General features: G+C 44.6%; 1 protein-coding gene across 1 annotated transcript in view; it reads right to left on the reverse strand.

Annotated features, from left to right (window-relative positions):
• Positions 1–14,288, reverse strand: part of LOC130358109 (cell surface glycoprotein CD200 receptor 1-A-like) — an 89,635-nt gene that overhangs the window by 34,180 nt on the left and 41,167 nt on the right. The window contains exon 3 of the mRNA XM_056560936.1: positions 4,231–4,485. Coding sequence (XP_056416911.1) covers positions 4,231–4,485 — 255 coding nt within the window. The remainder of the gene's footprint in view (positions 1–4,230; positions 4,486–14,288) is intronic.

Genomic DNA, 14,288 nt, shown 5'->3' on the forward strand with positions numbered 1-14,288 from the left:
ATGAGTGAAGAATATACTAACTGTTAAAATACGGCGGTCTGACGAAACTCGGGAAGAAATATTCTAAGTCAAGAGACATGCGCAGTATATAAACATATACGAGCATAGCAGAAAAACTAAGTCAACAGAACTGCGCAGTAGAGTGGTGAACTGATGAAAGAGTCTAAGTCAAAAGACATGCGCAGTAAGTTGTCGACATACCGAGAAAACTCTAAGTTACAATACATGCGCAGTACAGATCTCCGGAACGAGCGGATCAGACGCCGGCAAGATGAAGTCTGATGTCATGCGCAGAGACATCATTACTATTGGGCAATACTGAAACAACATCCGCCAATGAGCAAGATACAAACCTATGATGCGCATGATGTAAGATGAAGTATGATGAATGATTGGCTAATGAGAACGCCGAACAATTAGCGCAATCAGTAGAGAGGGCATAAATAGCAAGAGGCGCCATAACTCAGTGTACCTCACACTCTTGAAAAAGCCAGTTCCTACTGGCGAAACGTTGAGTCAGAGGATAATAGATTTTAGCTCAATCCCCGTCTTTGAAATTGGGTGGACCACGGAGATGCGTGATGCCAAGTCTGTAGACAGCATCAGAGCAGAATACTGCAAACACATCTCTGTGGTCATTACATCCAAGCATAGTATGCTATAGAACTGAAATTTAACGAATAAGAGATTGTAATTTTAATCACACACTGCCACCTGATGGCAAATGAGCACCTTTAATTATTATTTGAAAATATTAAAAGTTAAGTTTTAGACCGGAGGGTCTTTATTCAGGGTTTCCCTGAGGGGACTGACATCCCCAAGGTTGTTTAAAATGGAAAAATGTCTCTTTGAATGTCAGTATCTTCCCTTCCTAGGATACTTAGTCTCTGGCCAGGGACTACAAATGGACCCAGATAAACTATCTGCCGTATTGGATTGGCCACGCCCCTCCCGACTCCGTGCTATCCAATGTTTTTTGGGGTTCGCCAATTATTACAGACAATTTATCCCACACTTTTCCACTATTGTGGCTCCCAATGGCTGAACCCTCGCCAGGCTAGGTGGTCGTTGTTCTTTGCCCGTTTTAAGTTTGAAATTCATTTTCGCCATGCTGACAAGAGCATTAGGGCTGATGCCCTCTCTCGTTCATCAGATGCCTCTGAAGTGGAAGCTTCCCCGCAACACATTATTCCTCCGGACTGTCTGATCTCCACTTCTCCAGCTTCCATCAGACAAACTCCTCCAGGGAAGACCTTCGTCTCTCCACGCCAGCGCCTCAGGATTCTCAAGTGGGGACACTCCTCTCACCTCGCAGGCCATGCTGGCATCAAAAAATCCATCCAACTCATCTCTCGATTTTATTGGTGGCCTACCCTGGAGACTGATGTTGTTGATTTCGTGCGGGCTTGTACAGTCTTTGCCCGGGACAAGACCCCTCGCCAGAAGCCTGCTGGTCTCCTCCATCCTCTGCCTGTTCCTGAACGACCTTGGTATCAGATTGGTATGGACTTTATTACTGACTTACCTTTATCCCATGGCAACACAGTTGTTTGGGTGGTCGTTGATCGATTCTCCAAGATGGCACATTTTATCCCTCTTCCAGGTCTTCCTTCGGCGCCTCAGTTGGCGAAGCAATTTTTTATACACATTTTTCGCCTTCACGGGTTGCCCACGCATATCGTCTCGGATAGAGGCGTTCAATTTGTGTCTAAATTCTGGAGGGCCCTCTGTAATCAGCTCAAAATCAAATTAAAATTCTCTTCTTCTTATCATCCCCAATCCAATGGGCAAGTAGAAAGAATTAATCAGGTCCTGGGTGACTATCAAATATGTCCGCTTTCGTGTCCCCAGTTATAAACTGGGACCACGTTATCTTGGTCCTTTCAAAGTCAAGTGCCAGATCAACCCTGTCTCTTACAAACTCCTTCTTCCTCCTTCTCTCCGTATTCCCAATGCTTTCCATGTCTCTCTCCTTAAACCACTCATCCTTAACCGCTTCTCTCCCAAAGTTGTTTCTCCCACTCCAGTTTCTGGGTCCTCTGACGTCTTTTTGGTGAAAGAAATTCTGGCATCCAAGACGGTCAGAGGTAAAAAATTCTTTTTGTTGACTGGGAGAATTGCGGCCCAGAGGAGAGATCTTGGTAACCTGAGGACAACATCCTGGACAAGAGTCTTATCCTCAGGTTCTCAGGCTCCAAGAAAAGGGGGAGACCCAAGGGGGGGGGTACTGTTACGCCGAGCGCTCCGGGTCCCCTTTCCCGGAGCGCTCACAGCGTTCTCTTATTCACAGCGCCCCGGTCAGACCTGCCGACCGGGTGCGCTGCGATAATGTTCCCAGCCGGGATGCGATTCGCGATGCGGGACGCGCCCGCTTGCGATGCGCATCTCGATTCCCTTACCAGACCCGTTCCCCGTCTGTGCTGTCCCGGCGCGCGCGGCCCCGCTCCTTAGGGCGCGCGCGCGCCGGGTCTTTGCGATCTAAAGGGCCGGTGCGCCACTGATTGGCGCATCAGGTTTTAATCAGTACCTTCACCTGTGCACTTCCCTACTTATACCTCACTTCCCCTGCACTCCCTCGCCGGATCTTGTTGCCATTGTGCCAGTGAAAGCGTTTCCTTGTGTGTTCCTAGCCTGTGTTCCAGACCTCCTGCCATTGCCCCTGACTACGATCCTTGCTGCCTGCCCTGACCTTCTGCTACGTCCGACCTTGCTCTTGTCTACTCCCTTGTACCGCGCTTATCTCAGCAGTCAGAGAGGTTGAGCCGTTGCCGGTGGATACGACCTGGTTGCTACCGCCACTGCAAGACCATCCCGCTTTGCGGCAGGCTCTGGTGAATACCAGTAGCAACTTAGAACCGATCCACCGACACTGTCCACGCCAATCCCTCTCTGGCACAGAGGATCCACCTCCAGCCAGCCGAATCGTGACAAGGATGCCTACAGCTGTTGCATTAGTTGCAGATTGATCCCTCCACCCATTGAAGCAGACAGGCTCCCTGTCATCAGCTGACTAGTGAGTCAGGTCTCGACTGCATTGCAAGCTGGGAAAAATTCGAGACAGCAGTCATTTTGTATGCTGTTAAAAATAAATATTTGGGTGAAAATCACATAAGAATTGTGAGAAAACCATCACACACAAGTACAGACACTTTATTATGAACTACACTAACTTTACAGCCCCTGTAGCATAGTCAAATAAAAAAAAATCCCAGAATACCCCTTTAAAGTACTGTCTACAGAGTTATGTTTGCTACCTCCAGACCTCATAACATGTCCCTTACACTACCTATATTTGTCGAGCAGGACCCCAGTCAACAGAACATTGTCCCAATTAAGAGAATAGGACTGGATGCAATTCTTTGTATAGTGGGGTGGCAAGAGGACACAGTACAGCAGTCCCTGTAATGCTAGTGGTGGTCCAAAGAGTCAGATCTCAACCAATCATAAAGTGATGGACAATCCTAGCAATATATGAGCCCCCTTATCTATGTAATAAAACAAAAGAATCCAACAGCAGACTGCATTGCTGCCCCTATAGACAGTAATGCATTTCTGGGTGGATCTTTTGGAAGATCTGCTCAGAAATGCACATCCGTCTATGGTGACGGCAATGCAGTCCACGCGGTCCTAGTGCTGCCGGCTCGATCTCCGCCAGAAATTCTGCAGTGTGAACCCAGCCTAATTATTTATATATCTGCTTAAGACATAATTAGGGGTGGGAGTAGAGGCATGGGTCCTTGCAGGAGGAACACAGCAGGGGCTGTGAGTGACCCATACAGAGTGGACAGGGACGGTGTGGTAACATGAATGGAGTACTTTTTCCCCGATGCAAGGGACAGCTGGACGGCTCAGCTGAGAAGTACATCACAAACTGCAAAGTGTAAGCAGTGAGTAAGGTTGCAGGAACATGTATTTTTAATTGGCAGGGATCAGCCCACAAGTTGGCAGACAGCGACTGTATTGTATAGTTAGTGGCTAGACGGCCTTGGATTATACAGTATTTGGTTCCAGTCTTTTGTTTCATTTTGTATATCCTGCAATATTTTTTAATAAACCTGACAGTGTTAGTTGCATGCAGAAGTTGACATGCTTTGATGAGATGTAAACGTGGTTAATTTAATGGACCATCTCAGAGCTAATCCTAGAGTTAATCTCATATTACATGTTGGTGTTATGATAATCTTTATAGGAAAAGTTTAAAAACATGCATAAAAGTATATGTGTACTTACTATTCAGTACAATGAATTCTTTCCATGGATGAGCAAACGTTGGATGAGAAACAACACAAGTCATTAATGTCTCATTCATCTCCTTTCTCCAGAATATGCTGATCACTGACCGTGTCCTGTCCGGTTCTTCCACCACTGTGGTGTTTATATCATCTGAATGTGGGATCCAGGAGATATGTGCAGGTGGATTCCCACCAATGGCTCCGCACTCTGGAGATCCATCACTGTTTAGTTTTAAGTATGTAGATGGCTGAGCTGAGAAAGAGAGGGATGATTGGCCATTAATACAGTATAAAGGATGTTATGTGGACACTTATGTTTAAAGTATTTTATATGTGGTGTCACAGCACAAGTGGCTGTCCGGGGGTTTTGGACTGTCTCGGCAGCCTGATAGCACATGGTGTTGGGCCCACTAGGGTCCTACTGTCGTATTAATTATGTGCATAGTGTAATATAAAAATAATATATTGTATCCTAAATTAATTTTGTTATGGTTTCATGTGTGTATATTTCACATGTTACTGTGCCTTTAAAATGTGAGCAGTGAACCCCATGTGATCATGTGAGCCATTGAGACCCCAAAAGTCTTCCCTATATAGTGAGATACAGGGGAGGAGTTAGTCAGTTCACAGTTAGTTTCCAACCTAATGAGACTCCTGAGCAGCAGCTCAGGTGTGCTGTGTGTTGTGTGCTCTAAGTAGAGGCCTACTACAAGCTTTAACCCCCTAAGGATGCAGCTCATTTTCACCTTAAGGACGCAGGCCTTTTTGGCAAATCTGACCACTGTCACTTTAAGCATTAATAACTCTGGGATGCTTTTACTTTTCATTCTGATTCCGAGAATTATTTTTCATGACATATTCTACTTTATGTTAGTGGTAAAATTTTGTCGATACTTGCATCATTTCTTGGTGAAAAATTCCAAAATTTTATGAAAAATTTGAAAATTTAGCATTTTTTTTAACTTTGAAACTCTCTGCTTATAAGGAAAATGGACATCCCAAATAAATTATATATTGATTCACACATACAATATGTCTGCTTTATATTTGCATCATAAAGTTGACATGTTTTTACTTTTGGAAGACATCAGAGGGCTTCAAATTATATCAGCAATTTTCCAATTTTTCACAACATTTTCAAAATCAGAATTTTTCAGGGACCAGTTGAGTTTTGAAGTGGATTTGAGGGGCCTTCATATTAGAAATATCCCACAAATTACCCCATGATAAAAACTGCACCCCTCAAAGTATTCAAAATGACATTCAGTAAGTGTGTTAACCCTTTAGGTGTTTCACAGGAATGGCAGCAAAGTGAAGGAGAAAATTCAAAATCTTCATTTTTTACACTCGCATGTTCTTGTAGCCCCAGTTTTTGAATTTTTACATGGGGTAAAAGGAGAAAAATCTTCCTAATATTTGTAACCCAATTTCTCTCGAGTAAGGAAATATCTCACATGTGGATGTTATGTGCTCTGTGGGTGCACTAGAAGGCTCAGAAGGGAAGGAGTGACAGTGGCATTTTGGATAATGAGTTTTTCTGAAATGGTTTTTGGGGGGGCATGTCACATTTGAGAAGCCCTTATGGTGCCAGAATAGCAAGAAAACCCCCACATGGCATACAATTTTGGAAATTACACCCCTCAGGGAACGTAACAAGGGGTCCAGTGAGCCTTAACACTCTACAGGTGTTTGACAACTTTTAGTTAAAGTTGGACGTGTAAATGAATTTTTTTTTCACTAAAATGCTGTCTTTTTTCCCAAATTTTGCATTTTTACAAGGAGTAATAGGAAAAAATGTCCCCAAAATTTGTAACCCCATCCCTTCTGAGTATGGAAATACCCCATGTGTTGACGTCAAGTGCACTGCGGGTGCAATACAATGCTCAGAAGAGAAGGAGTCACATTTGTCTTTTGGAAAGCAAATTTTGCTAAAATGGTTTTTGGGGGCATATCACATTTAGGAAGCCCCTATAGTGCCAGAACAGCAAAAAAAAAAAAAAAACATGGCATACTATTTTGGAAACTACACCCCTCAAGGAATGTAACAAGGGGTACAGTGAGCCTTAACACCCCACAGGTGTTTGATGACTTTTAGTTAAAGTTGGATGTGTAAATGAAATTTTTTTTTTTTACTAAAGTGCTGGTGGTTTTTCCCCAAATTTTACATTTCTACAAGGGGTAATAGGAGAAAATGCCCCCAAAATTTGTAACCCCATTTCTTCTGAGTATGGAAATACCCCATGTGTGGACGTCAAGTGCTCTGCTGGCGCACTACAATGCTCAGAAGAGAAGGAGCGCCATTGAGATTATGGAGAGAGAATTTGGTTGGAATAGAAGTCAGAGGCCATGTGCATTTACAAAGCCCCCCATGGTGCCATAACAGTGGACCCCCCCCACCACATGTGAACCCATTTTGGAAACTACACCCCCCCAGAATTTAATAAAGGGTGCGGTGAGCATTTACACCCCACTAGGGTTTGACAGATCTTTGGAACAGTGGGCTGTGCAAATCAAAAATTACAAATTGAGTTACAAATTTTGGGGGTCTTTTTTTCCTTTTACCTCTTGTGAAAATAAAAAGTAAGGGGCAACGCCAGCATGTTAGTGTAAAAAAAGAAAAAGCCCCCCAAAATTTGAAACTCAATTTCTCCCGAGTACGAAAATACCCCATATGTGGTCCGAAACTGTTTCCTTGAAATACGACAAGGCTCCAAAGTGAGAGAGCGCCATGCGCATTTGAGGACTAAATTAGGGATTGCATATGGGTGGACATAGGGGTATTCTATGCCAGTGATTCCCAAACAGGGTGCCTCCAGCTGTTGCTAAACTCCCAGCATGCCTGGACAGTCAGTGGCTGTCCAGAAATGCTGGGAGTTGTTTTGCAACAGCTGGAGGCTCCATTTTGGAAACACTGCCGTACAATGTTTTTTATTGGGGGGAAGGGGAGACAGTAAGGGGTGTATATGTAGTGGTTTACCCTTTATTCTGTGTTAGTGTAGTGTAGTGTAGTGTTTTTAGGGTACATTCGCACTGGCGCAGGTTTACAGTGAGTTTCCCACAAGGAGTTTGCGCTGCAGCAGAAAATTTGCCACAGCTCAAACATGAAGCAGGAAACTTACTGAAAACCTAGCTGTGTGAATGTACCCTGTACATTCACATGGGGGGGGGGGGGGGGGGGGGGAAACCTCCAGCTACTTTTGCAACAGCTGGAGGCACACTGGTTGGAAACCCTTCAGTTAGGTTCTGTTACTGTTCTGTATTTTTCAAACAGGGTGCCTCCAGCTGTTGCAAAACTACAACTCCCAGCATGTACTGATCACCGTAGAGCATTCTGGTAAATGAGGTTATGCAACAGCTGGTGGTACGCAACTACAACTCCCAACATGCCGAGACAGCTGTTTGCTGCCCAGTGCTGCACAGTGATCACCAAACTCTAGCCCTTTAAATCTTGCAAAACTACAAATCCCAGCATGCCCAAACGGCTGGGCATGCTGGGAATTGTAGTTTTGCAACATCTGGGGGGGGGCTACAGTTTGGAGACCACTGTATAGTGGTCTCCAAACTTTAGTCCCCCCCCCAGATGTTGCTAGGCAACTACTCACCAGCTTCCGTGGTCTTCACCAGGAAGCCACGAGGGAGCTGCACGTCATCGCCGCCTGCCACAGTCCATCAGGTAAGGGACTTCTACCCCGCTGCCAGTCATGCTACAGTTCCCCCGTTCTGCCCGAATTACCGTCAGTGGCCAGGACGGGGGAACCGAACTTTAACCCCCCCGCCCCCGATCTGCTATTGGTCGTCGCTTCTTGACGACCAATAGCAGGGATAGGAGGGGTGGCACCCCTGCCACCTAACCTCTATCCCTTCAAGGGGACCAGGGGGTGTCTTGGACACCCCCGATCCCCCTGATTTTCCGGGTCACCAGACACCGGTATGACCCGGATCTGGCAAAAATTTCCTACGATCGCCGACATGGGGGGGGGGGGGTCCCTGGGCATATGCACGGGATGCTTGCTGATAGATATCAGCAGTCATCCCGGTCCGGTCCCCGACCGGCTAGCGGCGGGGACCAGAATTCCCAAGGGCATATCCATACGCCCTCGGTCCTTAAGGACTCAGGATGTAGGGCGTATGCATATGCCCTTCCTCCTGAAGAGGTTAATCTTTCTACTGGTCATCCTATATGTGTCACTCGCGGGAGGACTACATGTCCCTGCAGAATAGTCTAGAGTGCCTTGGAATCTCAATCTACAATCTATAATTCCGTCCAGTGAAAAGCACCACAAGTCTCAAAACGGCAACAAGGCTCGCAAGGGGTACACTGCACTCTTACACGAAAGGCCAGCTGTCTATATTATAACATCTGCAAAGGCTCAGTAAAGACAGTTATCCGTAACCTGACATCGGTGTGTTTATTCGCTCATCATGTCTGGCCCAGGAGAAGCTGTCTCCCACCTTTGGACCGTGGATTGGAAAAGCGGTACCCTGGCCTCACGAAGTGAACAAGGTAACATCTACTAACACTCAGTGGCCACCACATATATCCACTGGCTGTGCCTTAAAAATCTGATAATAATTTAACTGGGGCCCTCTACAAAGTACGGGGAGTACAGGGCTTGGGAGAAAAAGCTACCTTTCTTCTGGGGCAGTGTTTTCCAACCAGGTTGCCTCCAGCTTTTGCAAAACAACTCCCAACATGCTGGGAGTTGTAGCTTTGCAACAAATGGAGGCACATTGGTTGGGAAACACTGATATGGTTCACAACTGACCACTGCCTGTAAGACTTCAAACACCTTTTGGTACTCGATAAAAAGGAAGTGAATGGAGTCCTCAGGTGTTCTACTATGGGATAAGTGGAAAGATGGGTGAAAAGAGAAAAGGAGGAAAAGGGGGGGAGGGAAAGGTAAAAAAAAAAGGGTGTATCGGAAAGGAAATTGAACAGGAACAAGAGAAGAGAGAGAGAAAAAAGACAGAGGTATCACGAATAAGTAGTGTGATCAGACCGTATTGTGGTAAAAATTAGCAATATTTATTTAACCTATACAATGGTGGAACCAAGTGAAGATGGGGGGGGGGGGGTTGAGACCTAGCGACCAACCACCTGGACACCTATCACAATAATAAATAACAAAATAATTATAAGAATAATTTTTTTAAAACAGATATGCAGAAAATCCGCTTAGAGATTGTAATGTTAGGAGGTGTGGGTTGGTAAAGCCGCTGTGCAATATGTGCTGTTTGTCACTATGTGACAGATATTAAAGGAGATCTGTATCCCATATTTGCATAGGAGAAAAGTTTTCGATCATGGGGGGTCCAAACGCTGGGGCCCCCGCAATCTCCTGTACGGGGCCGCGGCAATGTACAGGAAAGAGGGCGTTCCTTGCGCAGGCGCACTGAGGAGGATGACAGCGGCTGGTGCGAGCGCTCGCTGGAGGAGCGAGCGCTTGCTGCATGACGTGCAGCAGCGCGCACGTTACATAAGTTGAAGGGTGCATGCACTGGGACCTGTGTGTCAATCACACAGCGGTCCCAGCACTGAGATACAAAGTGGGCATGTGGGTGGGCATGGCGACGGCAGGGCATCGCGTACCTCGCACCACGCCTATGCGACCGTCAGTGGCTTTGATTAAAAGCACTTTTTAGCGTCACGAAATCCTGCAAATATGAGGTAAAATAATTGCTGTACACAACACCTGCACACAGTACAAAGGTTGTGTGCAGGTTATTACACAAAAATGTCATGACAGTTGCGCTTTAAAGGGGTATTTTTTTTTTATCAACTGGTGCCATAAAGTAAAACAGATTTGTAAATGAGAAGAAAAGAAAAAAAGGTGCAAGTGCAGCTCACAATTAATATGTAAACCCTACCTGAGGTCAACAGGGCATGCAACTATACCATAGCTGCAAAAAATAGCGAATTATATATAGAAAAATATTGCCCGGACCTTCCAAGGTAGTGTGATTGATTAAATAGACAATAGATAAAAAGTATCACTGGCATATGAGATAGCTCTATATAGACAAATTCATATAATGTCTTTACGGTATTGTGAAGATGCAGTATAAATGTCCTTTTGTGTGACAATTGTATATCAAATTGGATACTTTGTTACCGATCCTGGATGGTGTAGCTCTGTCAGCTCCCGCTGAGGCAATATAGTTGTTCCTGTGCCTAGATATCACAGTCAGCGGTCTTGGATGGTGCTGTGGCTTTAACTCTCAAGGTCCAGGTGTTATGCGGTGATGATCGTCCCAGGCTGGTGGCACTAGCAGGCGCCGATGATGGAATCGCCGGGAGACCGTGCGCTGGCAAGAGCCGATGGTAGATTTGTCAGGAGACCAAGCGCTGGCAGGCGCTGATGATATCGATCTCCTCACCGCTGGACTTGGAAGAAGCCGGAGACTACACGCTGGGTAGATGGAACTTGCCTCGTGTAGATGGCGTGTGACGTCAGCTGAGCCGGAGCTGGCCAGGTAAGATCAGGACCGGACACTAGTCTAGATCGACTAATGCGTAGGAGATCCACAATGTGATGAACTTGCTCCGTGAGCAATAGCTTGAGTTCACGAAGAGCATAAATGCCAGTGAACTAGATTAATGTACAGGACTAGACGCGTTTCAGGGTTCTCAGATACGACCCTTTCCTCAGGTCAAAGTCAAATGACTTCTATTAAAAAATATTTTCCCTTCCAGTACTTTTTAGCAGCTGTATGCTACAGAGGAAATTATTTTCTTTTTGAATTTCTTTTTTGTCTTGTCCACAGTGCTCTCTGCTGACACCTCTGTCCATGTCAGGAACTGTTCAGAGTAGCATAGGTTTGCAGTGGGGATTTTCTACTGCTCTGGACTTTCCTCATACGGGCATCAGGTGTCAGCAGAGAGCACCAGTATTTGTCAGCGCAGAGCGGGGATTGTATGCCTCAGTCACCGCAGTAGCTCACTATATTGTACCGTGGCCTGAGCTGCGACCATGGCCACTTTACGTGAGCTGCAGTGGTTGCTGGGCCTGACATGTTATGTCCCTGAGGTTGTGCGGAGGTGCCGGCACAGCGCAAAAGGACATCACCGGTCAGTGCGGCCCTCCAACTCCTGCCAAACGGGATAGACACAGGCCTGATAAGCATGTTAAACTAAGTGTAACACCGCAGTATGGAAGGGTGTTATTGTATGCATCTCATATATTGGCCCAGGGTGATCGGAGGGGGGAATAATGGCTCAAGGGGATTAAGATGGAGGGGGTAATGGCAAATGGGAACCGTAGGGGGGGGTAATGGCACAAGCGGATGAATATGGAGTGGAGGAGTAATCATTACCCCCCCCCCCCTCCATCTTAATCCCCTTGTGCCATCCTTCTCCCCTCCCTCTGATTCCCTTTTGCCATTATCTGATTATGAAAAAAGGGGATCAGAGGGAGGGGGGAATAAGGGCACAATGGGATTAAGATGGAGGGGGGAATAATGGCACGAGGGGATTAAATATTGTATTAGTATCGCATCAGAAAGGTAAGCACACGCCATTATGAAATTAAGTACTTTAATGACTTATTTTGTCCGTGGGTACCCCTTACGCATAAATTCTGCGCGAACTTACGGACATACTTTCACCCTTTGGGGGTACAGTTGCAAAAAGGGTTGAGAACCACTGTACTAAGAGTATACATGTAGGTTGTGTGGGACTTATTGGAGTAAAGGGATTAGAGTTGAAAAGAGGATTTTGGGGTAAGACAGTTAGGTTCCTACAGGTTCATAGAAGAGTAGGTCCGACAGTGTGGTGAGGTGTGTGTACAATAGCTAGATCGGTTAAAAAAAAATGGGGGGTGTAGCTGGTGGGGCTGCCAGGTATGGGCATGCACGGGTGCTAACCAGCCAGACTCTGTGCCTGCCATAACCAGTGGTATCCCCACAAGATTACTCGTAAGAAGGTAAAAATATATATAAAGGTTATATAAGGGTTTGAAAAATGGAATAAAATATAAAAAATATATAAAAAAAGGTTTTAAAGGTTTGGAACTATGGCTGGTATTATACAATCCCAAAGTTTGCATCCTGAATTCAGTCCCTTTGGTACAAAGCTCTTAAAGTTGAAAATCATCCTTGTCTCCGCCCTTGGACATTTTACCCGTATAATTAATTGCCTCCTCTCCAACTTGACTTGACTGTTTGTATGGCGGTGAATTTTAGTCCTGCAGGGTTATTGCTGTGTTGTGTCATAAAATGGGTGGAAAGTGGGTGTTTTTTCAAGCCTTTTTGATATTGTAAATATGTTTGGCTATCCTTATTTTTAACTATCTTTTGGTTCTTCCAATGTATTGTTTTATACATGGGCATTTGATTATGCATATTACGCCTTTTCTGTTACATGTGAGGAAGTCAGTGATTTCCCATTCAAAACCATTTGATGCAGAGACAACTTTTGATGTTTTCTTGGGGAAATCTGTTGCTCTACAGTTCCCACAGGTCCCCCATTGAAAGAAACCTTTTATTTTCAGCCAGGGTTCTGTTTTTTCTGTTGTTTTCATATTCTTGATCGATGGTGCCACCTAATCCCTAAGTTCGGGGCTCTAGAGTAAACTATCGGTGGTTTACTGGGTAGAATGGAGCCTAGAGCTTTATTGTTGAGAAGGAGGTGCCAATTCTTCTTGATGATTTTGTGAATGGGAAGATAAGTTTAATGTCTTCTTCTGGTTTACTGTCCTACTGCAGAAAGTAGCTCTGTCTAGGTTTCTAGCCTTTTCGGCGTATTCTTACAGAAAATGTTCCAGGTATTTTTTCTCTTGAAATTTTCTTGTTGAGGTGGCTGCTTCTTGGTCATATTTAGTCATTTATGTGCAGTTTCTTCTTAGCCTTCTGTATTGTTCCATAGGTACATTGAGCAGCCACCTTGGTAAATGACAACTGTTGTAGTCTATAATTGTTACGTGAAGTGGGTTTATGATAAGTGCTACAGATTAATCTTATGGGCTTTGTTTCTATCAGCAAGTCAGAAACTCTACTTTTTCTTGGTTGATGTTTGGTGTAAAAACCAAGTTCAGGTCGTTGCTGTTGGCAATGAGAATAAAATTTAAAAGTTCATCTTTCGGTCTTTCCCAGATAAAAATGATATCGTCAATGCACCAGGACCAGAGCACAAGATCTGCGCCCATCCTGGGGGTAACATAGTTTTGCTCCCAGACGAACATGAAAAGATTTGCGAAAAATGGCGCAAATCTGATGCCCATCGTGGTACCAATACTCTGTAATTAAAATGTCCTTCAAAGTTAAAATAATTGTTATTTAAAATACATAAAATGCAATCCAATAAAAACTCTGTCTGGTCTTGTTCCATGTGTTCTTCTTGTAGGAAGGTTCTGACTGCCTCTATTCCTCGATTGTGCCTGATACTTCTATAAAGTGCACTCACATCCATTGTGACAAAAAATTTGTAGGGATCCCATTTAAAATCTTCTAGTATTTTGATAATCTGTGTAGTGTCCTTCAGATAATAAGGTGTTTTCTGCATCGTTTGAAGGAATTGGTCTATGTATCTAGAAAGATTTGTAGTTAAAGATCCAATTCCAGATATGATTGGGCATCCTGGAGAGTTGTTAGCGTCTTTGTGTATCTTGGGTAGGCAGTAAAAAACTGGTAGTTTGTTTTCTGTGTCCTGTATAAATTTAAGTTCTTTTTCATTCAGGATCCATTTTTCTTGTGCATTGTTGAATAGTTCTCCTAGTTCTCTCCTAAAGATCTCAGTGGGGTCTGTCTCCATTTCTTTATATGTCTCTTGATTTGTAAGTTGACTGAGGCATTCACGGTTATATTTCACTGTATCTTATCGGCTGGGCGTATCGTGATTGACTGATCTTCCTGTAGAGTGTTGATTGCATTCTTATCAGCTCTTGCTGAATAAATTTTCCTTTTCAAGTCCATTTTCAATGTCCTCAGGTGGTTTTCTTTGGCAATCTTAAAGGCTGTGATATCTTGGCCTGTTTCATTTTAGGATAAAACCATGATTGTGGGGTGCATCACACTACAGAAGAAATACATCCACTAATCCCTCCAACACACATGCTTAAA

Source organism: Hyla sarda, chromosome 2, assembly GCF_029499605.1.
Source record: "Hyla sarda isolate aHylSar1 chromosome 2, aHylSar1.hap1, whole genome shotgun sequence".
In the NCBI taxonomy this organism is placed as follows: Eukaryota; Metazoa; Chordata; class Amphibia; order Anura; family Hylidae; genus Hyla; species Hyla sarda.